Source organism: Vidua chalybeata, chromosome 21 (genome assembly GCF_026979565.1).
Source record: "Vidua chalybeata isolate OUT-0048 chromosome 21, bVidCha1 merged haplotype, whole genome shotgun sequence".
NCBI lineage: Eukaryota > Metazoa > Chordata > Aves > Passeriformes > Viduidae > Vidua > Vidua chalybeata.
The window spans coordinates 11,148,078-11,170,332 of record NC_071550.1 but is presented as its reverse complement, the minus strand read 5'-3'; the positions used below and the strand labels follow the sequence as shown (position 1 = coordinate 11,170,332).

Genomic DNA, 22,255 nt, shown 5'->3' with positions numbered 1-22,255 from the left:
ACCAAGGGAGCTGCTGGGAGTGGGCAGGACACAGCACCCTCTACTGGGATACCAAGGAGCTCAGCTCCCTCCAGTACTGGCCCCCATCTCATGCTGGGGACACTCAGAAGGACCAGCTCTGCCCAGGGATTTGGGATCTCCATCTGCCCTAGTTCATGTAACCCAGAAATACAAGGAAGGTGACCAGGGACACAGCACAGAATGTAGGGCGCAGATATGCCCACTCCTCCCCAAGAATCTCTTCTGCCATCCCTACCTCTTTCAGGCGATGCTCCTTCTCTGTCACGATGTGCTGGATCATCATGGCCACTGAATAGACCCAGGAGATCACCATGCAGAGGGGCATCATGTGCTCGATGACAAAGAGAAAGCTGATGGGGTAGAGGAAGAGAGGGGAGAACCTGATGGTGGCACTGCCACAGAGACCTGCAGACACTCTGGGGCAAGGGACCTTGGAGGGGCTCTCTCACTGCTCAGGGATAACCAGTCTCTAACCCAGCTCCTCCTTAGTGCCTAAAAGAACTTCTCCAGTGAGTCCACAGACAATCCAGTGTCGTGGCTGGCAGGCCTTTGCAGGCAAGTAGCAGCCACGGGCTCCGCCTAGGGCCCTGCCTAGCCTGGTGTGGATGGGGCCCTCTCCAACCTCCTGCCCAGGAGTATTGGTGGCTCTGGGACTTCTACAGGTGCTGCCTCCAGACTACTGTAATCCATAACCACCAACAGATCCATGTGCCATTCCTTTACTTTCCCCTGCCTTCCTGAGCCTGGTAGCCCAAGGAATTGGACTTAACTGGCTGCTCATCACTCCCCGGATCACCAATCTCATTCTGGCCCCCAAACTTGTTCCCTTTTCCCAGCTAAAGTATCCTGGCCTGCAAAGTGGAAGGAGGAAGATCCTGTAGGTGAGTGTTACTTACTCATCTCGGGTATAACATGGGTACGGGAACATCTGTACATAGTTGCCAGGCTCTACCACATCGTGGCCAACAAATGTGTTGATGAGGGCGCGCTCCATCATGTCTGCGGAAGAGAAGGAGAGGCCAGGCTGAGCGCAGAGGGGCCAGGACCATGGGCAGCTGTGGCAGGGAGCTGACACTTACCCTGAATCCAGACAAAGCCGTAGAGGAAGTAGAAGCGGCCGCCGGTGTTGGGGCCAGGCCGCCAGTATGCCCGCCGGATCTCGTTGGTCTTCTCTGTGAAGCTGGAATTCTGACGGATCTTGTACGTGACATGGGGAGGCAATGAGCCATCCCTGTTAGTCTGGAAGATGACGCCTGTGGGCAGCAGAAGAAGCAGGGAGTCCACAGGGGCCAGCCACATCAGCTGGTCCACAGCAACAGGCAGGGATGGGGAGGGCACCGTGAGGTTGCCATGGATGAGAATGGTGGGACAGCCGGGAATGTGAGACCCCCATGGGATGCGAAGGCACACAGCAGCAGGCTGCGTCAGTGGGAGAGCCAGGACAGCAGCACAGGTCAGAGGATGGGCACCACGAGATACTCAGCCCCCTCATCCACCCAGCACGTGCACCAAGGGACCCACATCCTGAAGCCTGTGGCTCCAGGGCACAGCTGGAGAAGGGCAAAATTTCAGGGACCCCTGAGAACAGCTGGTTCCCAGGGACATACTGGCAAAGACCGTGACATTGTCCTGATAGGCTTGGTTCAGCGTGTAGTTGACAATGCTCTCCTCATCCGGGAAGCCTTTGAAGATGTCCACACTGACCTAGTGGCAAGAGAATCATAGAATCACTAAGATTGGAAAAGCCCTCCAAGATCATTAAGTCCATTAACCCAAACACTATCAAGCCCAGCATTAAACCATGCCCACCAGGTGTCAAATTCACACATTTTTTGAACACAGGGGTAGTACCACTGCCCCAGACAGACTGTTCCAGTGCTGACCACTCTTTCAGTGAAGAAATTTTCTGTAAAATCCAATCTAAACCTCCCCTGCTACAACTTTAGGCTGTTTCCTGTTGTCCTGTCACTTGGGAGAAAAGACCAACCCCCACCTGGCTGCAACACCCTTCTAGGTAATTGCAGAGACTTAGAAGGTCCCTCCTGAGCTTCCTTTTCTCCAGGCTGAGTTCCCCCAGCTCTCAGTTCCTCCTCATCAGACTTGTGCTCCAAAACCTTCCCTGGCTCCACTGCCCTTCTCTGGACATGCTCCAGCAGGCTAGTGAGATCCCACCACCCTGGATGGGTCCAGCACACAGAGCCTGCAGATAGTACAGCATGTGCCACCCAAAGCCAACCCCAGCCCCTGAAGTCAACAGTGTGTGAGCACCTCCACCCTAGACATCTACCCCAAAGCTCTGGACACTGCAGGAGCCACCACCTTCCCCAGGGCTCCTGTCCCACGCTCTTAAAAAGGTCTCAGTGGATCTGACCCTCTTCAGCCCAGCAGAGCCTGGCTGCTGGTGGTTCAACCTTCCCACAGGTGTGTTCCACCTCACCTTGGCCATGAAGCGGACCCAGCCGCAGGCAGCATTGTCAATGGTATCCAGCTGCTGGAGCAGGATGCTGGCATTGGGCAGGGAGAAGTTGCCATTGAGAAAGTTGTGGAGAACATCACTGTCAGAGACATTCAGGATCTCTGGGTGCTTGTGGAGGTCAGCGGTCAACTGAGACAGAGAGGAAGACATGCAGGGAGAAGTTGGGGTATGCCCTGCCTCTCAGGTCACTGTCCCCCGGACACAGGTAGGACCCAAAGCTCCTCCTGAGCTGATGAGGAACAGTGTGCACACTGTGCAGGGATCCAGACTAGTCTCCACAAGAGAAGGTGGATACCAGGGAGTACCCCATGAAGAAGTTACAGGGTATCTGGGGGGAGGACAACCCCTTCTCCACCGCCAGGGCATTAAATCCCAGGCAGGCTCATCCTCACCACACTGTCCTACCTGCTGGAGCCAGTGGATGCGTCTCTGCAGCCTGCCCTCCTCCAGGTAGGCTCGGATCTCAGGGGAGATGTTCAGCCATGCCTTGGCGTAGTGGGTGACGTTGCCCACAAAGGCAAAGGTCTCGTTGGCCTGGGGGCCAAGCAGAAAGTCATACAGCAGGCAGAGGCAGGAGCTTCCTACTCTCTGGGATGACTAGCAGTCATGGAGATAACCGCCCACTTCCCACTGCCTGTGGGAACTCTGTGTCTGGCAGTCAACCTCTTCCCTGCCGCACAGCCCATCTGCAGAGCAGGATGGTGGGAGAAGGAGGACAGGGGTCCCAACCTATGCATCCTCACCTTCAGGATGACCTTGTCAACTTCGGTGCCCACAGGTGCATACAGGATTTTGGGGTTGCTGGTCATCAGATGCACAAGGAGGCCCAAGTTTCGCTGCTCCTTGCTGGTGAAGCCCAGCGAGCTCATGTTGCCCTGTTTCAGTGCCTCAGGCTCAATGGTCCTGCAAAGGGAGTTCAGGCTTTCTATTCTGCTTCAGGCTCAGCACCCCTTGCTGCAGGCAGCCCCCACCCTTGCCCATGACAGGCCTTCAAACTGACTCCAGTGCCTGCGTGGTGCTGCCCAAGACAGAGAGCATCCTTGGCTGTAGGACAAGGCTGCGGTACACCACCCATCCTGCCTGCTCAGCAAGGGGTGACACCACTGGCCTGCACAGGGAGAACCTGGAGCCATCCCCCAGTGCTCCTACCGGTTGTTGCCGCAGAGGATGGGCTGCAGCCCTGCCCAGAGCTGCACGAATGCTGAGAACTGCCCCTGGGGGTTGTCAGTGCCAGATGGGCTCTCCCCAGTGCCCTCTTCCTCCTCTGCAGTGGCATTGCCAGCCGTGGCATTGGTGCTGGCCCAGCTGGTGCTGTTGGCCGTAGGTGGCACAGCTTTGCTGGCACAGGCTCCCCTGGGCAGCAGCTTAGCCAGTGCTGAGAGGATGTTCATGTCCTGGAGAACCTTCTCCATCTCCACCAAGTCCTCGAGGAGGGCACGGAGGCGGTGCTGGGTGGCTGTGCTGTTCACTTCCTCCAGCTTCAGCTGTGAGTATGTGTGGACAAGGAGTTACTCATTTCTGGGACAACAGGGTCTGCTTGCCTTTAGGAAGGGACCAACAAGGACCCCAAGCAGTAGCAACTCCACTTTCTTGGTTAAAAGGTTGGAGCTGTGCCGAGGTAGGGCCCTGGACTCGTTGTGCATCTGCGGCTATGAGGCAGTGAGAATGGTGGCAAAATGCTGGCAAGGACTTGCGTGAGGACACGAGATAGCACTCAAAACAGGAAGGGTGGTCCTCTGTTCCTACAAAGGACACATCGAGCTTGGGTGGGACAAGGAGTGCGACCTCAGAGTCAGGCTTGAGTTGTGCCAGCAAGGGCTTTGCCGGTCCTGGGGAGAGAAGCTAGCAGGGACACCTAGGAAGATGCTGGGGACACCCAGTCCCATCCAATAGGCAGCATCCAAGCAAGTGCTAGAGGGGAAACCACCTGGGATCTTAACCATGGAGCTGGCGGGGGGGGGGGGGGGGTACTCATGTCAGAGAAGGGGTTGACCAGGAGAAGCCAGGCCATTTAACTGTTCCCTATCCCAACACAACACCAGCTGAGTTTGAAAACCCTTCCCAAGTTTCATCCCTGCCACCAGCCTGCCCCACCTGCCCCGCTCTCACCCTGCTGACTATCTTGGAGGTGTCCAGCTGCTTCTGGAGCTCAGAGGCCAGCTGGGCAAAGCGCTCCTGGCGGATGGTCCGGCTGCCATTGCAGGCCAGTGCCCGGTATGCTGCCAGCAGTGGCTGCTGCCTGGGTGACACGTGCAGGAGGTGGTGCAGTCCCCCTGGGTACTGCTCACATGTCAGCTGCTCCAGCACTGGCCCGGTGAAGAGGACATTCTACAGGGGAGGAAGTTGTAGGCACAGCGCTGCAGTACCTGCTCTGGCAGAGCAGCCCAGGTTGCCCCATGAGGTGCTCACCTCCATCTCGGTGACAATGGCCTGGGGGCTATCAGAGATGGCAGGTGCCACAGCAGTGCTGGTGAGGCCCAGAGCCTGGGAGAGCATGCGGAGCAGTGCTGGACGGTGTGGGGCTGCCAATGGGTCCTGCAACACCCTGTGAACAAGCCCTTCCTGCAGGCTCCTCCAGCCACTGGGTAGACTCTTCTGCAAGATGAAGAATGGGGACAGCTTGATGGGGGCTCCCCCCAGGTCCCCTCCTTGTGCGTCCCCAAGCATACGTTAACAGCCCCACAGCATCCATGGTCTCCACGGGGTGGGGAAGAAAAAGGATGTGCAGATGCAGGGAGCAGAGGTCCCCTGCATGCCAGACACAAGGGGGGAACAATCTCCCCTGTTCCCTCCACAGCCACCACCCAGGCAGCGCCAACCCCCACTGCAATGGTAAACCCGGACATAGGTACTGGTGCATCTCATAAAACTGGGAGAACTGGTGACAGCACCAGGATGGACCCCAGACATCCCTGCTGCTGCTCTGCCCCCTGACAATGTTCTGTCATGGCCCATCTACTGGGACAGACAACCCCAGATCATCTAGGGTGGGATATGGAGGGGACAAGAGGGTGGGCTCTACCCTACCATGTCCCCTGCATGCAGGGCCACTCCTTACCTTCAGCTGTGTCATCTTCTTGCTGGGGCCAAACCCATCCCACAGGTCTCGCTCCTGGGTCTCATTAGGTACCAAAGGAAAGGAATCAAAAAACTGCCAGTACACCTGCACCAAGATGAGAGCATAACTGCCAGGTGCACCAAAAGTGGAGCACCAGTGCTGCACCTGCTTGCCCAGCAAGACCCTGGCATGGGATGGCAGGGTAGGACAAATCCAAGCTCGGTGCCATTCACAGGGTAGCAAAGACCCCTGCAAAGCACAGAGGTCACCCACCTCCCGCAGGTCAATGCTGGAGCCCAGGAGCAGCTCAGCTGTGCTGTTGGGGAGGGAGAGGTTCTGCATCAAGAAGCGCCGCAGCTCACCCTGGTCTTTGGCCACCCACGCCAATGTGAAACTGGACCCTGCCAAGGAACAAGGTGGGAGGTCAGAGCAGCCCACCAGCATAAGGGACATGGCATGGCCCCAGAGCTGGCCCTGCCCAATGCAGCGATGTAGGACAGTGGCAGGGCACTGCCACACACCATCACTTTGCTGGGTGTCGGGCCAGCTGGGCCAGCTGGCGCTATCTGTCCCTGCCCAAACAGGTAGTGAGGGCAGGCAGAGCACAACACACCTGCTTGGCTGCTGAAGTGGGTCTCCATGGAGCTGGGCTCAGGGCTGCTGAGGGCCTCCAGATGCCGGCGCAGTGACTCCAGCTCCTCCTCCAGTCCTGGATGCTGCGGGTCGAAGAGGCTGCTTTGCTCTACTGCCTCGCTGAGGTGTTCCAGAATCTGTGTCACCCTGTGAGAGCCCAGCACCGCCCTGGCTTCAGGGACAGAGGGATGGGGACACTTTCCCCAGAGCTCTGGGGGAAAGCGCCCCTCAGGTGCAGGGAACAGCAGTACTGTCTGAAACGGGGCACCACTGCCCTTGCGTGCGCACTGAATCCAGTGTGCCAGGGTTCAGAGAGCACCTCAAGGTGTCTCAAAGGGTCACCTCTGTCCTCCTCCCAGCACTGAATTCCTGGGAGCCCACAGCTGAACAGATTGAGGTGTCCCCTGCACCAAGGACATGGTGGTCTGCACCCAAGCAGTTTTGGGGGATGCTAGCTTCTGCCTCAGCCCCAGGGTGGCAATGTCAGCGTGGAAAGGGGCAGGTTCTGTGTGGGAGCATGAGGGGTAGGAGAGGAAGTGCATGGTGAGGGCAAGACTTACGTGGAGTTGGAGTACTGCAGAAAGCCAAACTCATCACGCTGGCCGTCAGGGCACAGGGATTGCATGACTGGCAGGATCCCGGCTGATGTGAGTGGGGCCGCCGTGTAGAAAGCTGGAGCCAGTAAGAGTGCAGAAGAGACCAAGGAAAGTGCAGGCAGCAGGGAGGAGAGGCAAAGAGGCAGGGAGGGGAAAGGGGCCACCAGAGAAACAGACACTCAGTTCAGAAAAGCACACGCTGGGGTCTGTGAGCCCAAGGGAGGCTGGCGGCCGCAGTCAAAAGTCAGCAGCTTTCCCACCAGGGCTGTCCTGGCTGGTGACTCTGTGGGGCTGCAGGCAGCTCCAGCACCCCTGGCTCCAGCCCTCTTGCCCCCATCCACTCTTCCCTGGGTGATGGCTCCCTTGAGCCCCACGACAATGCCAATTTCTGCCACTTCCCCCCAAAATGGCCACCAACCTCCTCCAGGCTCCTGGCCCCTCCTGTTAGTAGCCTCAAAGGCAGTGGTGTATCTCCAGAGGAAAAGGAGGAAAAATGTAACAGGGAAAATAATTTGTCACCTGCAGCTCCCAGAGCCCCCAACCTCCCCCCAACCCAGCTGCCCCAAAGTGCAGCAGCTGGAGGTAGGTGGAAATGGAGACACGGAGTAGGAAGATGGGAGAAACAAGAAGCAGCAAAGGGCTGGCAAACCTTCCCCCCTCCACTGGCACTGAGCCATCATTCCTGCTGGGACCCTCCCATGTCCTTCCCCAGGGCAGGACAAGCCCAGAATGCCACTGCCCGATGGGAACCACAGGTTGTCATCGGGCTGTGCCAGTCAGGGACCCTGCTTTTACCACCCTGCCAATGACCCTGTGGTTAGAGATAGGTCAGTGCTGTTAACAAGGCCACAATTGGTGGACACTGGTGAAGATGGGCTTCTGGCAGGAACAAGGGACAGGTGCAGCATGGGATAGGCCAGCAGCCTCTTGGGGTGGTGGAACCCACACTGGTGGCCATGCCACAGTTTGGTGATAAAGTCAGTGCATGGCATCTTGCTGGCCTTGAGGCTCTAGTGCCACATTCCAGCTTGTCCCAGCCATGAGGGGCCAAGACCCTGGTGGTGGGACCTGGTGGTGGTCCTAGTGAGAAGCCAGCCCCAACCCCTTGGTGACTGGGCAATACTGGGTGACCACAGGCAACCACATGGGTGACAGGACCCAGCAGACTTTTCTCCAGGAGGCAGGCAAGAAGGAGGAGTAAGACAAGCCTCCACCTGGCCTGGAGAGGCCTATTCAGCCCGGGAGGCTGGGGACATGGCCACCAGCGGCCCCAGCATTTGGGGAACCCAGCACCATCAACCAAGGGGGTACACCATCATGGCTGGTCAGTCCCCAGGCAGAGGCCATACTGTGCTGCCCAAACTCATCTTCACCAGCTGTGGAGGAAGGCAAGCGGTTTACAGAGGCATAGATTAGGCCAGAGTGAGTTTATCTAAACCAGGCTCTTCCTCCCCAGACTATGAGGCCAGCACCGGTAAGGGAATGGGGGGAGGCGCCCACCCGTCCCACCAACTTACAGACTGGCGCATGCAATTGAGGCATGAAGGGCAGGCGGGCAGGGGAGATGGCGGGAAAGAAAAAGAAAACATGAGCAAAAACGAACAAAAAACCAAACGAAAAACCACACAATGCAGAGCATATGTCAGCGCCAAGGCAGGAACCCCAGCAGCGCCTTGCCGCAGCCGGACCGTGCTGGCAGCTGGGCTCTCCCTCGCCGGGACACACTGAAACACAGGCTCAAACCATTGTCACATGGGGTCACCTCCAGGGCCCAGCATCTCCCCTGGCCCTGCTGTGCCACCTGTACCAGGGCACCCACCAAGGTGGGCATCCATGGGCCCTTGTGAGTTGACAGGTTCACTCCACTGCCTCTTCCCAGCTGCACAGCCCACAGCCACCAGAGTCCAGGCCAAAGCTCCAGCTGGAATTCTCCCAGAGCCCTCAGCTCCAGTCCCATCAATTTATCATCCTGCCAGGCCTCTGAGCACACCAGGGCCAGGCGTAGGGCTTACTGTAGGTCACTTCCCCCCCCCCCACTGGGGAGCCCTTCCCAGAGCCACTCCAGCTGACCCTCAACTACTTAGGAGGACTGTGGCTGTTCCAGCACCATCCAGCTCACCCTTCCAATGACAGTCACAGGCTGGTTGGTGCTGCAACCCCCAGGGGAGCCTCACCAGGCTGGGACAGACTCTGCTACTTCCACCAGTCCTTGGCTGTAGCTCCTGCCCAGCACAATGTCCCCCAAAAGGCCTCTCTAGGTCCCCCCTGCCCTCAGGCTGGAGCACCTCCCCAGGGCCTCAGGGTGTCCCCAAGTGTGGGAGTGCCCCAAGCACCACCTTGCTGGGACTCACCTTCCTTCACAGGAATGGTTGGCTTCTTCTGCCGCAGCCCCAGGAGGATGAAGAAGAGCACCAGGGGGATGAAGATCTCGAAGGCCAGCACCCACTAGGGATGACACAGAACAGAGGGAACAGGATGCTTAGGGACAGAACACAGCCACCTGGGAGAAGCACAGGCAGTACAGGGGCCCCCAGGCATTGGTGCAGTGCAGCACTGTGTCCACATATTGCAAAAGGCTGTCACAGCTCAGCCAGCAGCAAACAGGTTCCTAGGCATCCCACAATCTCCTGCCTGCACCACCCTGTCCAGAGCACTGCAGGACACAGCAGGGTATGCAAAGGGGATGGATCCCTCTTCCAGCAGTGCAAACAGGCTGCTGGGGCTTGAGCTCAGCCTCGATGGTCCACCATAGCTGGAGCTGCCCAGGGAGAAGACCTCAAGTTCTGAAGGCTAGTGCCCTCACAGCCTGGAGCAGCATGATGTCCCCTTGTCACCTGTGCCACTGTTGGATCTCACAAGGCTCAATAGCTGAGTGGAATAGCAGAGTTCAGTTCAGCCAGGCCCTGGCACCAGCTCCAGGTGCAACTGGGCCATCCTGGTACCCATTCCATGCCCACACAAAAGGCTCTGGCTGCAAGGAATTTCCACTGACAGCATACGGTAAATAACAACAAATCCCCAGGAATTTCTGGCTACAGTGGCTCAGAAGTCCAGGCTAGGCTCTGTGCCCAGAGGCCCTGGGGATAGGCATCAGTATCTCCAGCTATGGGCAGGAGCAAGCACCTGGCACACTGCCAGCACAGCTGCTACCACTTTGCACTGGAGTGCCCAGAAATGGCACAGCCCTGCTGCCCAGCAGTAGGGAACCACTGCAGGCTCAGAAACTGAGGCACAGGGTGAGATGAGCCAACTTTGGCTCACTCCAGGGCCAGACCAGACCCAAGGCAGCTGCTGAGACCCTGAAACTGCTGCCACCCACGGGCACAGCAGGGCCCAGCTCCACTACCAGGAAGGTGCTTTCTACACAACCCACACTGGCCTCCTCCCAGTGACCAGTGCCAATGGGCAAGCTCATGGGGAGGCAAGAATGGACTTTAATCTGAAGGATGCAGCTGCCAACAGGCGACAGGGTCAGGCCCTGTGTCTCCAACCTTACCTCCATGCTGCCTCACGCAGGGGCTGTCAACACTCTGTCAAGAAAGTCAGAGCAGCCCCAAATGGCAATGAGCAGAGGGAGCCCTGCACCCAGGTTGCTGCCAGCAAATGGCCACAGTGCTACTTCTGTGGGACGAGCACAACTGCACCCATGGATGCTGCACTCGCCATGCCAGAGTTCCTGGTTTTGGACAGGAAGAAGAGCTGAAGGAGATGGAAAATGCCCCCAGGAGCAGTGCCTGAGAACCATCATCTTTCTGATAACACCAGTCTCAGGGATAGTCCCTGGCATCACTGTTCCTGCACAAGGCAGGATAGCAGGGGACACCCTGACACACACTGCTGTCCCGTGGCCCCTGCCCCACCCCCTGTCTGTTTACCAGGCACACAATGGGGCCTCTGTGCCCAGGCACCGGGGGGACCACCCCCACACACCCACGCTGGCCTGTACCAGGCTCGTGTGGGGACTGTCCTTGGTGGCAACAGCTTGATGGAATCTGCTTGTTGTTATTTATTTTTTCACTGTTTTATCACTGTTATTTATTTTTTTTGACAGGGGTCATTGACTTTTGCTCATCTCCATCCCCAGAGATGTCCCTTGTCCCCACCCCTTGTCCCACAGCAGAGTGTCCCACACATTTGGCACCCACAGTGACATGGTGATGGGCAGACATGGTAGCAGATGGCTATCTACCAGGCTGCACCTCTAGGACTGACCCTGCCTCCCTGGTCCCCAGGGGCACTGCCATGACTTCCAGAGAGGCACCAGGTGGGTACACCAGCACAGCCTAGGGATGGTGGGGTCTCTACCTGCAGGTGGAAGACAATGGAGGACATTTTGGGATTGTGTGAGGAAGCAAGGAGGAAAGGCCAGGATGCAAGCAGCTGAGAAGGAAATGCTCCCCAGTAGGTGGGAAAGGGCCAAAGAGAGGAGAAGAGAGGGGCCAGACCCTGCCAGCAGCTGGCATGATTGCACCAGCTAGTCTGCCCTGCTCTGTCACCCATCCCCTGTCCCCCTCCTCTCTTGATGAGCGCACAGGTGCAGGACGGAGGGTGGGACACTGGTCCCAGGAGCCCTTGTACCAGGTGACAATGGCTGTGGGGGCCACGGACAGTTCCTGGGCGGTGCCATTCTCTTTCCCACATCCCCTGCCACGTGTTCATTTCAGCCTGGCTGTATGTGAGCAGGATGAGGTCATAGGCACTGTCCAGATTTGCACAAGTGCTGGGTGTCCACCTGCCACCCTACAGACAGTGAGGTAACTTGTCCCATGTTCGGCCCTGCTCCTTGGCTGGAGGCAGGGGTGGGGGGGTCCTGCCCAATTCCCCCAGCAGGGAGGCAGAGCTCGGTGGGCACTACAGCAGGGTGCTGGCCCCTGGCAGGGGAACATGTCTTTCTGGGAGCATTGGGACACTGATCCAACGCCTGTGCCCATCCTCTGCCACACTGTCAGATGGGAGCGAGAGGCTGCTAGGAGACCAAGCAGGAGGCAGCAGTGCCTGCTGCAACACACAGTTCCCACGCAGTCAGGTCAAAAGGTCACACAGGCACCACAGGACAGTGGTGCAAACAAAGCAGAGTAATTGGCCCGGCCTAGCACAATGGTGCCACCATGCCCACCCCTCCAGCCACCACTGGGACAGCTGGGAGATGTGCTGGAGCCAGGGTCAGCACAGATGTGGTTGTCAGATCATGACAAACTGCACAACTCCACTGGGGTCCCCAGGATGTGACAGCACTCAGGTCCCAGTACCCCAGGGGGCAGTCCTCATGGGGACAGCCAGGCCAGGCAGAGGCAGCTCTTCCTGTCCATTGCTGTCACCCAAAAGTCCACTCAGTTCCCTCCTGCCTGCCCCCAGCAATGCATGACGCCCACAAGCCACAGCCTCCAGCCAGCATGGTGTGGGAGAGGGCAGTCAGGAGCTGGGCACCCCCATACTAAGACTCTCAAGCTGGCAACTCCAGTGACATCCCTGCATCCCAAACCTGCCATGTCAGCCCCCCTGCACACAGCATGGCATCTGCAAGGGGATTTATTGGCAACATCACACACAGCATCCAAAATCCCCGCACATACCCCCCAGAGGACAGGGCAGGGTCTGCCTGTCCTCCTCATGAGAGGAAGGAGCTGCTAACTACTCCATGCCAGCCTCTCTGCCCATGCCAGTGCTGCCCACAGTGCCAGCAGGAACTCTGAGGGATGGGGCTCTCGAGTCCTGGAGGATCCAACTTTTCCAATAGAATTTTAAGGATGCAGAAATACCTTTAAATTTTCATGGCTCCACACTTTAATCAGTGCCCACTTTTGCCCACAGCCAGAACATAAAGGCAGGTAAAGCCATGGTCACTGGGAAAGATGAGCTTGAGAGCTCTGGGGCAAAATAGGCCCCAAAATGCATGAGGCTGTGCCAAGCTGCCCAGTTCCAGTGGAAATCTGACCATGAACTGATGGTCACCACCCAGGTGGGGCCTGAGAAGCTTCCTCAAGCTAACCTGCCCCACAGGGACAGACAAGGCCAGGTCCAGGGGCTGCCAACTCCCATCCTGCCAAGGCCTGGCCACCCTCACCTCTGGTCACTTCCAGTTATGTTCATCTGTCCCACTACCCCCTCCCTCCAGCATGGACACATCCCCGACAGCCCTGGAACAGCAGCCTGGCACTCAAGGCACAGCCAGCAATCCCCAGGGCTGCCATGGGCACCCCCAAGAGACCCCACAGCCTGGGCTTCCCTCTGCCAAGAGCCACCGATGCTGTTCTGCTCAGACCTTCATCATACCAGGGATCCGGCCTGAATTTATGCACTGGGAAGAATAAAATCAGGGCCACACCCCATAGCAGTCCCTGGAACAGCTCAGCCACACTAGGCAAGGTCCAAAGCCATCATGGGCTGGGAACAAGGCCTTACAAAGGTGCCACTGACCAGGGACAGTGCCTGGTCATGCTGCAGGTCTCCCTGCACCCACCATCCACCCATAAGTGGCCTGGCCAAGCCCTCACCTAAATAATTATTATTATTTATGAATAAATTAATAAAGTCTGCCTATGAATATGAAAGTCTGTCTACACTGTGAATGAAGTCTGTCCCAAAACCACAGCTGTACCCTACTGCAATCCTGCTCCTGAACAGCCCCTGCTGCCAGGGACAATAGGGACACTCCCAGGCCACCAAGATTCATGGGCAGAACACAGAACTGCTCCAGTAGTCAAGTCCCAGCCCAGAGGCCTCAGTCAAACCTGGAGTCTCTGCATCCCACCCCACCCTGCAGCACTGGGTTTGCTGCTCCACCTATTGCCGGCGGAGGGGAGGCGGGGGGGCCTATGGTGGCAAGGACTGACCCAGGGGAGCACCTGCAGCACTAAGCTGTGCCAAAAGACAGCTGCTGGCGCCCATACTCTCTCTCTGAGGCTGGGAGAAGCCCAGCAACCCCCAACTCTGCCTGCTCCTGGGTGAACACCCAGCAGCTGCTCCAGTCCCCCAGCCTTTGGCTGCTGCATTAAGATCACCCCAGTGGGAGCTGGTTTCTCACAGGGAAACATTCATCTGCGGCCATTGCCAGGACAGATTCGCACTGGGGAACCCACTGCTGAATGCCAGGTGCAGCTGCCACACAGGACCTGGCTCTGCCCTGGCCAGCCACCACCGGCAGCTCAGACCAGCACTGCTCAGAGAGGGCAGAGCTCCCCACGGAGTGGGCAGAGTGATGGCCCTGTGCAGATCAGGGACAGCAAGTGACTCTGGGATTCACACACAGCAGTAGCACAAGGAAGGAGCTGATATACACAGGGCACCTGCATCCTCAGGGCACAGCTGTCCTAGGAACTGTATCAAATACATCCATGAGCACCCGTGGCACTGGGACCAGCTCTCGTCCTGGTTCACAGCTGGGTCCCCTGCACTCACAGCATCACTGGGTGGGCAAGGAGGGGCTGCTCTATACCCTACCACCCTGCCTGAAGCAGTGGCACTCCAGCAACAATCTGTATACATGGAGGCGATGGGGTCTGGGCTTCTCATCCTCCTCCTCTGGCCACAGCTTCCTGCACTGCACCCCTGTGCTGCCCACAGGGCTGGTAGGGAGGGTCACAGAGAAATGGGTCCCCAAAAGCTGTGTGCACCCCCACTCTGTAACCCGATGGCCATGGAAGTCAGGGCCAGGTCAGCCGGTGTGTGCCAGGGCCCAGCTGTGCCAGGCTGCTCATCCTTATGGGCAAGGGTCCGGCACAGCCCCTGCTGTGGCCATGCAACTCTGCCCAGGGTAAAGAGGGGAGATGACTCAGCCAAACAGCATCATCCCCCTCATCCATTCTGGGGGCACCGGGGCTGTCAGTGCAGGGAAACCTGCCTGCAGCGCCAAGCTCATCCCTGCTCCTGTCACAGGGGCCTCTGCTGCTTCGGTTACCGGGACACGGGGTCTGGTGCTGGCGGCTGCCGGTGAGGAACAGGAGGATCGGGCCTGTGGGATATTTGGGAAGGGAAAAGCCATGCCAGCTTGCGAGCAGCGGCTCGTTCCCCTCCCCCATCCGCTAAAAATAACCGGCCTCCCTCGGGCCGCGCACCCACCCCCGGCCCGCAACTGCGGGATCCCTCGGGGGGCTGATGGATGACCCCACACAGGGAGCCTGCGACAGGGTGGCAGCAGCCCCGAGGCCCCAGCACGGTCGATGCCATCTTGCCCCTTCTGCGAGCCCGCGAGGGACACACACCAGCCCCCCGGCCCCCAACCCCACGAAGTTGCCTTTTCTCCAGCCCACGGAAGATAGGCGGTTCCGACCCACATATGGACCGAAAACCTATTTATACCCGGCGGGTATCGGGGCTCGAGGAGCGATCCCACCCGGGGCGGGCGACATCCAGCTCCGGTCCTGGGCTCCTCCTGCGACCCCCGGGACCGGTAGGCCTCACGGACACGACAGCGAAGCGGGAGAGCCCCAACTGTTGCTGTCACACAGGGGGCGCGCCGGGCCGGAGGATTCGTGCACGGGTGGCCCGAAGCAGGCGGACATCGCCGGGCCAAGGGCCTGGGGGGACCCTCCGGCACCGCTTCCGCGCAGGGCCCGGCCTTGCCCCTCGGGGCTGCAGGGCCCCCCCCGCCCCCGCTCACCGGGCTGCGCCGCTTCAGTGTCACGTTCTTCCAGAGCAGAAGATGGAGCTGATGCAGGAACCCCATGGTCGGGTCGGGCTGGCCCCGCCGAAGGGCCGCGCTGCGCTCAGCTCCGCGGTCACCCGCCACCCACCGCCATCCCCTCCCAGCCGGCGTCTACTGCCTGCCGTGGGTCGCCGGCCTCGGCCCAGGCCTGGCTCCGCCGCACCCGCCCCGACCCTGCGCAGCACCAGCACCACCCCCGGCCCGCAGCGGCCGCCCCTTAAAGGCACCGCCGGAACCCGCCCGCTCCGCCCACACGGCGGCCCCGGCACGGCGCGGCCCGGGCCCGGCTCATCCCGGCAACAGCGGCCCCGGTGCTAACTGTACAGAGCGGGGCTGCTGCCCCAGGGGCCGGGGAATCCTCACTCCCCTCGAGCTGCCGCCCTCCCGCCCCTCACCCATACACAGGTCACCTCCGCGCTTCTGCCCCTGGTGCTCCCCCAGGACAGGAAGGACTAGCCCGTGGCTGCGGGATCTGTGTACCAGGGTGTCACGGCTGTCCCTCCTCTTGGATGCTGCCCACCCTGCTCCTGCCTGACCTGTCCCACGGGCATGTGCAGGGTGTTTTGGGATGGACCAACCTGCTGCCACATCTGTCTCCTGGCAGCTCTGAACCCAGGGCTGGATGCCCTCAGCAGTAAGGACTGAACCAGGCCAGCTCTCCTCTTTAATCCCATCCACTCTTCTTCTATCCATCCTTCCATCCATCCTTTTTCCTGCCATTCATCCATCCTTCCTCCTATCCATATTTCCTTCCATCTGTCCATCTATCCTTCTTTCCATCCTTCCTTCCATCCTTTCTTCTTTCTTTTCCTCCTTCCTGCCATTTTTTTCTTCTTTCCATCTGTCCTTGCTTCCATCCATTCCCCCATCCTTCTTCCCCTCCCTTTTCCTGTCCCTCTGGTTCTCTCCATTTCCCACCTGTACCTCCCTCTTCCTGCTCTCCCTTAACCTTCTCTCCCCCTTCCCTCTCCTTTCCTCCAGCTCTCGGTAACCATCTCACACTCCATGCTCTTCATGGCCAAGTGTAGCCAGCAGCAGTGAATCTCTCTCTGGCTGCCCCAGCCCCAGTGGTGCTGCCAAGGGTGCCTGTGCTCAGGGCAGGTCCTTTGGCAGCTGCCCGGGGCTAACAAAAGCTCTCCTTGTCCAACACAAAGCAGCATTATTCCCCAAACTTCTGGGCAAAACACTGCTGAGGTCCAGGAGGACAAAGGATGCTTAGTGATGTGGTGGTGGAGAGGCTCTGTGTGCCTAGCTCCATGCTCTGGTAAGGATGACTGGTTTGTGAGGGTTGCTGGGTGCGGGGGCAGGGCTACGGGCAGCAGAGATGCCCAGAACTGAGGGGAGCTGGGCTTTTACTAGGTCCCTGGGGAAGGAGGGATGCAGTCACCCTAGACTCCTCACAAAGAATTGTGCGTGGTTTACCCACAGCCCACACAAGGAGCATCTCCAAGCCCCTGTCCTGCAGCAGGGTCCCCAGCTTGGAGGGGCACAGTGAGGGGACCCATGGGTGGGTCAAAGCCCTGACCTGGGTCTCCTGCACCTTCCTTCCTGCTGTCCCTGCGTGGGTCTTGGGGAGATTCACAGTTGCTCTTCTGTTTGACCATGGCCATGGAAACCCCAAGAAGCCAGCAAGGGACAGACCCAGCAGTGTACCATGGGGCAGCACAGACCCAGAGACACTGTGGCAAAAATCCTCCAAGGACCCAGGGCCTGAAGCCCAAGGCCCAACCCCTCCCAGGGCTAGAAGCTCCAAAGACCTTGTGGCCTATGGACAAGGCCCATGGACAAGGGGTCCTGAAGACTTGGGAGCATGGAGCCCTGAGCACCTCTGAGGGGACTTCCTTGCAGGGTGACCAAGCTCCTGTCTCTGTATGAAGTCATCTGCAGATGGCAGTACCCCCACACACACACACACACACACGTCTCTCTGCTCTGTGCTGGTGCTGTCCAGTATTCCTGATGGTCTCATGTCCTGGCCCCTGGCCTTGATCTCTGCCCAACCCACCAGGCAGCACTGGCCCTGGCTCCCTGCCTGGCTCAAAGCCATGTCCCTTGGGCCACAGGGTCAGGGTGTTTGGATCCACTGGCTGCAAGTCCTCCCAGGGCATTGTCCCTGCACACAGGGTGTCCTGGGGCAGTACCCACACATGACAGCTATTAAGTGCCGGGGGAAAGCTCCCTGCTGCTCTATCTTGAATACCCTATGGAAATGCTGTCTCCAGTGCTGTCCTCCATGGAGGGGAATGACCCCAGCCCATGTGGCCCTGGGTTCTCAAGCTATGGGGCAGCAGCAGGATGATGCTGAATGCTCCAGCCAGGCAGAGACTACTGCCCACAGACAGCAAAGCTAGGACAGGCAAGGCTGGGAATGGTGCCCTGGGAATGGACTGTAGTATCTGGGCTCTCAATCATGCAGGGGAAGAAATGCGGCTTTTCTAGGAGTGAGAAAAGATGACAGGAAATGGACATGGCTGTGGAAGAAGGAGCACCCTCCCTTGGGGCTGCAGTTGGCCTTTGAGGGCTCCTAGGGTGTCATTGAAACCACAGAGCCTTGCTATACCGTGGCATGGTGGCATGGCATTGTGCCCAACAGGGATCCCAAGAGGCTAGCAGCCAGCAGGAATGAGGGTGCAGATCCTAGGGGCACTGGAGCAGCCTGAGAACCCCCAGGGAGCCCTGTTTGGAGCCCTGTTCCCAGCTCCGTGTGTGCCAAGGCATAGGGCATACCCTTGCCAGCTTCAGGGACAGTGCTGCACACCTTGATGCTTCTCCCCTTGCCTCTGCCTCAGTTTCCCCATCTCATTTTGCCTGCCAGGGCTTTCATGGAGACTTGGGTGCTGAACAGCAATGCCAGCAAAGGACAAAACTGAGTCAGACATAGAGCAGGGCAGAACTGGGACAGAAGCAGAGAAGACAGCTCTCTGTGTGCACACAGCTGAGGCTCACATGTGCCTGCTTCCCCTTTTGGCTGGAAACGTCCCAGACAGGACAGTGCCCAGAGCTTGGTGGCACTTCAGGGCTGTTAGTTGATGTTTTCAGGATGAGTCAGTGGGAGTTGATATCCTGTTTGCAACCAAGCTGCGGTGGCAGATGGGTGGCACCGTATCAAGGCTGAGGGCACCTACCCAGCCACAGGGCACCCACCTTGTTCTGGGCCATGCACCCGCCATGGGGTGCCTATTTGGCCAGAAGGTACCCACCCTACCATGGGGCACCCACCCAGTCACAGGGTACCCACCCCCCAGCACAGTGCAGGGGAAGTGCTGGGAGTGGAGTGTGCCAGCTGACACATGGGGCAGGAAGGACCTGCTCTGGGGCTAGGACAAGGCAAAACTGAAAAAAGAGGAAGCCCTCAAGTGCCCCAGCCCAGCCCAGCAGCACGCAGGCAGACGCATCTGGCACCTCGCACACCTCCATCACAGTAAGTCTGAGTCCAACATTACTGACCACCGAGGGGAGAGGGGCTGAGAAATGGGGTGGCCCCTGCCACTGCTAGAGCAGGGGTTTTCCTTTCAGAGCATCCCCAAAATGGGGGCAACATCCCCAAAACAGAAGCAACATTCCTGCTGCTGGCAACAGAGACCTGCAGCACTGATGTGCTGAGTGGGGAACCAGCAAAGTTTTCCCAGCCCTTTCTGCTTCCCATGCCATATTTGTCTGGAGCTTAAACTTAGCTCATGCATTTTAGCAGGACAGACGGACTGGGCCAAGGTGGGGAAGGGATTTTTTTGTAGCCAAACTGCAGTGCTGGGGTGGGTGGGAAAGTAGGGTACTGCTGTCCAGGAGACCCCAATACTGGAGGCACTGGCTCAGCCCCAGCTGGCAGCAGGGCTTAGGCAGCCCACATGTTTCCAGAGGTTTCCACAAAAGGAGAAACCACCTGTGGTGCTGAATGCTCTGAGCCTGCAGTGGGACCAGCACTCCAGAGGGGGCTTAAGCTGGTGGCTGGTCCCCAGTGCAGCCAACCATCTCCCTCTCCACCTCCGCCACTGCTCTGCTCCCAGCAGCACTGCCGGTTAAACCACAGAAGCCCGAGGCAGGCCGATGGGCACCCTGGCAGGGTGAGCATCCCACAGCTGGGGGGCCCATGTGCCTGCAAGCCGAACCCCACCAGTGGCAGCCCCAAGTGCTGCACTGTTCTCCCTGCTCTTCCTGTCCTCCCTCCCCTCTGTGCCCACACAGTGGGGCACTTGCCATCTCTGACATCCTAAATATAAAATGTGAGTGTTTGGGCCTCAGCCTGCTGGGGCTCCTGATGCCCTTAGGGACTGGAAGTGCACCCTGACCTGGGGAAGGCACCTCGAGCCTGGGAATTTCCTTGCCATTGTCACAGGAGAATGCTGGGGTGAGTTGGCACTTCCTGGACAGGACACTGCCAAACTTGACCCTCATCAGAGTTTTGGACTTCAGAGTCAGTCACCCCATTTCGCAGCTAAGGTGTCACCGTGGGGCTATTCAGGTGGGACTGGGACATTCCCTCTTGTCCTTTAGTGCACAGCAGTGGCAAGGCTGGCTGCATGTCAGGTTTGACCTATTCTGGGCAAAGCAAGAAGGACTCAGACTGTGGTTGTGTGTCAGGTGGGGAAACTGAGGCACAGAGCAAGCAAGGACTGCCTGTAGTGGGGCCAGCCAGGTGGGACAGAGAGGCACAGGTGGCTACTTCCCATCCACTCTGCACCTCCCAGCAGCATTTGTGCTCCCCCAAAGGTCACTAGGGACTACAGGAACATGAACAAAGGCCACCTTGGGGCGACACCACATGCATGGGGAACTCTGTGGCACAGGGAAGCAGAGGGTCCTGGAGTGATGCTGAGGCCCAGGGTTCATGAAGAAGCCTTCCTCTGGCCCCTCTGGCCACAGTGCTTCCCCATCACTCCTCATCCCTGGCAAGCCGAGCTGATGGTCCTCAGTGGCCTCTCCTCTCTCACAGGTGTCAGCTCTGTCACCCGATGAGGTGACAGCCAACCCACCAGCATGCCCTGGGCATTGCCGCTGCGATGGTCACCATGGGGACGGCCTGGTGTGAAGGCCTTGGTCACTGCTGGGGTGTTTGTAACCACCCTCTGGAACCTGAGGTTCTTCCTCAGCCCCTCCAAGGGCTCTGGAGAAGACTCTAAACACAGGGAGCCATTGGTGATCCTGGTGTGGGAATGGCCCTCCAGGCAGGTCCCCAGTGTCAGCAGAGATGTGTGCCATGAGCTGTACAGCATCACAGGCTGCCAGCTCACCACAGAGCGGCAGCTCCTGCACCAGGCCAATGTGGTGGTGTTCCCCCATTCCAGGCTCCAGCCTGGCCGGGACAAATTGCCCAAGGAGAGGCTGCCAGGGCAGAACTGGGTGTGGGTCTCCCTGGAGTCCCCCTCAAACACTAGAGCTCTAGCAGCATGGAACAAGACCTTCAACTGGGTGATGACTTACAGGCAGGATTCAGACATCTTCATCCCCTATGGCAAGCTTGTGCCCAACCGGTCAGCCACTGTGAACATCCCTGCAAAGACCAACTTGGTGTCCTGGGTTATCAGCAACTACCACAGGACTCAGAAAAGAGCTGAAGTCTACAAAAATCTCTCCAGGTACCTCCATGTGAATATATATGGGAAAGCTAACAACAAGCCCCTCTGCAAGGACTGCCTCTTGTCAACAATATCCAAGTCCAAGTTCTACCTGGCCTTTGAGAACTCCATCCACCGGGACTACATCACAGAGAAACTCTGGAGGAACTCACTGCTGGCTGGCACCGTACCTGTGGTGCTGGGGCCACCCAGGGCCAACTATGAGCAGTTTGTTCCTGCAGACTCCTTCATCCATGTTAATGACTTTGGCTCCCTGGAGGAGCTGGCCACCTTCCTGAAGACCATGAACTCCAGCCGCTACCAGCAGTTCTTTGCCTGGCAGAGGAGGTTCAGTGTGAAACTCTACACTGACTGGAGGGAGCGGATCTGTGCCATCTGCACGGCCTACCCCCACCTGCCCCATGGCCACCTCTATCCTGACCTGCAGAGCTGGTTCAACTCCTAGTGTGTGCTGGGACCCTTGGTGTTGCATCGCTCTGGGGAATGGTTTCCCCCCCGCCCCCAGAGACCCCTGTAGCTGTAACCATGTTAGCTTAACCCTTCCTTCCTTTCTGGACCCGATTGGCTGGGAGCCAATTGTCCTTTCCTGAACAGGAGGGTAGAAAAGGCCATGCTCCTCCATTGTTCGCTCTCTTGCCCACTCTTTTTCCCCCTCTTTCCCTCTTTCTCCTATGGAATAAATGTCTTGGACCACATCAAGGGTAACAGCCTCTTTTGGAATCTTTTGCCTTAACCCTGTAATATTTCCCCCCAAAGCTCTCTCAGATCTGGGCTAGGCTTATAACTCCAGAGGGCTGAGGGGGTAAGTATTAACACCTTGGGATGAATGCAGGCAGGGGTGGGAGATGCGTGAGGCACCCCCCTGCACACAGGATGTGAAGCAAGGACAGGAGCCCCCACTCTCCTCCCAACCCAGCTGTTGTCACACTGCAACTTCTAGCAACTCCCTATGACTTCATTTCTTGTGAAACAGGGCTTATCACTCCCACCTAACGCTGAACACCTTGCCAGGGTGCTGGCAGGATCAGGTGCTTTGGAAATTAATGGCACAGTGCTGCTGAGGCTGTGCATGTGGTGTGGGCAGGGCAGAGGGATGGTGGGTGGTTCAGGGCTCCCCAGCCTTCCCCTGTGATCGTCGATGTCCCTCCAACACCTGCTGAGTGCCAAAGTTCTGGCAGCAGAGGCCCTGTGGTGACATTTGAGGCTGGGCTGGAGGAGCAGGCCTCAGCCCAGGGGGGTCCATTACCCCATGCC

The 22,255-nt window shown here is 58.4% G+C and overlaps 2 protein-coding genes across 13 annotated transcripts in view; one reads left to right on the top strand and one right to left on the bottom strand.

Moving 5' to 3' along the window:
* The window catches only part of ABCA2 (ATP binding cassette subfamily A member 2), a 33,230-nt gene extending 17,697 nt beyond the window's left edge, over positions 1–15,533 (bottom strand). For 5 of the 12 annotated variants that reach the window (XM_053961746.1, XM_053961753.1, XM_053961750.1 and 2 more), the window contains exons 1-16: positions 14,682–14,780; positions 9,136–9,229; positions 6,749–6,860; positions 6,169–6,335; positions 5,829–5,956; positions 5,556–5,660; positions 4,907–5,116; positions 4,607–4,825; positions 3,647–3,981; positions 3,241–3,400; positions 2,903–3,031; positions 2,459–2,626; positions 1,629–1,725; positions 1,101–1,274; positions 918–1,020; positions 257–371 (exon numbers count right to left, since the gene is read on the bottom strand). In XM_053961746.1, the coding sequence (XP_053817721.1) occupies positions 257–371; positions 918–1,020; positions 1,101–1,274; positions 1,629–1,725; positions 2,459–2,626; positions 2,903–3,031; positions 3,241–3,400; positions 3,647–3,981; positions 4,607–4,825; positions 4,907–5,116; positions 5,556–5,660; positions 5,829–5,956; positions 6,169–6,335; positions 6,749–6,860; positions 9,136–9,229; positions 14,682–14,765 (2,400 nt within the window). In that variant the 5' untranslated portion in view covers positions 14,766–14,780. Of the gene's footprint in view, positions 1–256; positions 372–917; positions 1,021–1,100; positions 1,275–1,628; positions 1,726–2,458; positions 2,627–2,902; positions 3,032–3,240; positions 3,401–3,646; positions 3,982–4,606; positions 4,826–4,906; positions 5,117–5,555; positions 5,661–5,828; positions 5,957–6,168; positions 6,361–6,748; positions 6,861–9,135; positions 9,230–14,681; positions 14,781–15,383 lie in introns of those variants that run through there. The other 7 variants (XM_053961749.1, XM_053961752.1, XM_053961754.1 and 4 more) reach the window with 4 other exon arrangements.
* Positions 15,534–15,756: 223 nt separating this feature from the next.
* FUT7 (fucosyltransferase 7) lies at positions 15,757–21,686 on the top strand. Its single transcript, XM_053961759.1, has 2 exons — positions 15,757–18,849; positions 20,359–21,686. Exon 2 carries the CDS (start codon positions 20,403–20,405, stop codon positions 21,444–21,446), a length of 1,044 nt encoding a protein of 347 aa, XP_053817734.1. The 5' UTR covers positions 15,757–18,849; positions 20,359–20,402; the 3' UTR covers positions 21,447–21,686.
* Positions 21,687–22,255: the final 569 nt, after the last annotated feature.

Excerpts from the sequence above, each read along its gene's own strand:
- FUT7 (XM_053961759.1), top strand. The coding sequence starts at position 20,403 with ATGCCCTGGGCATTGCCGCTGCGATGGTCACCATGGGGACGGCCTGGT.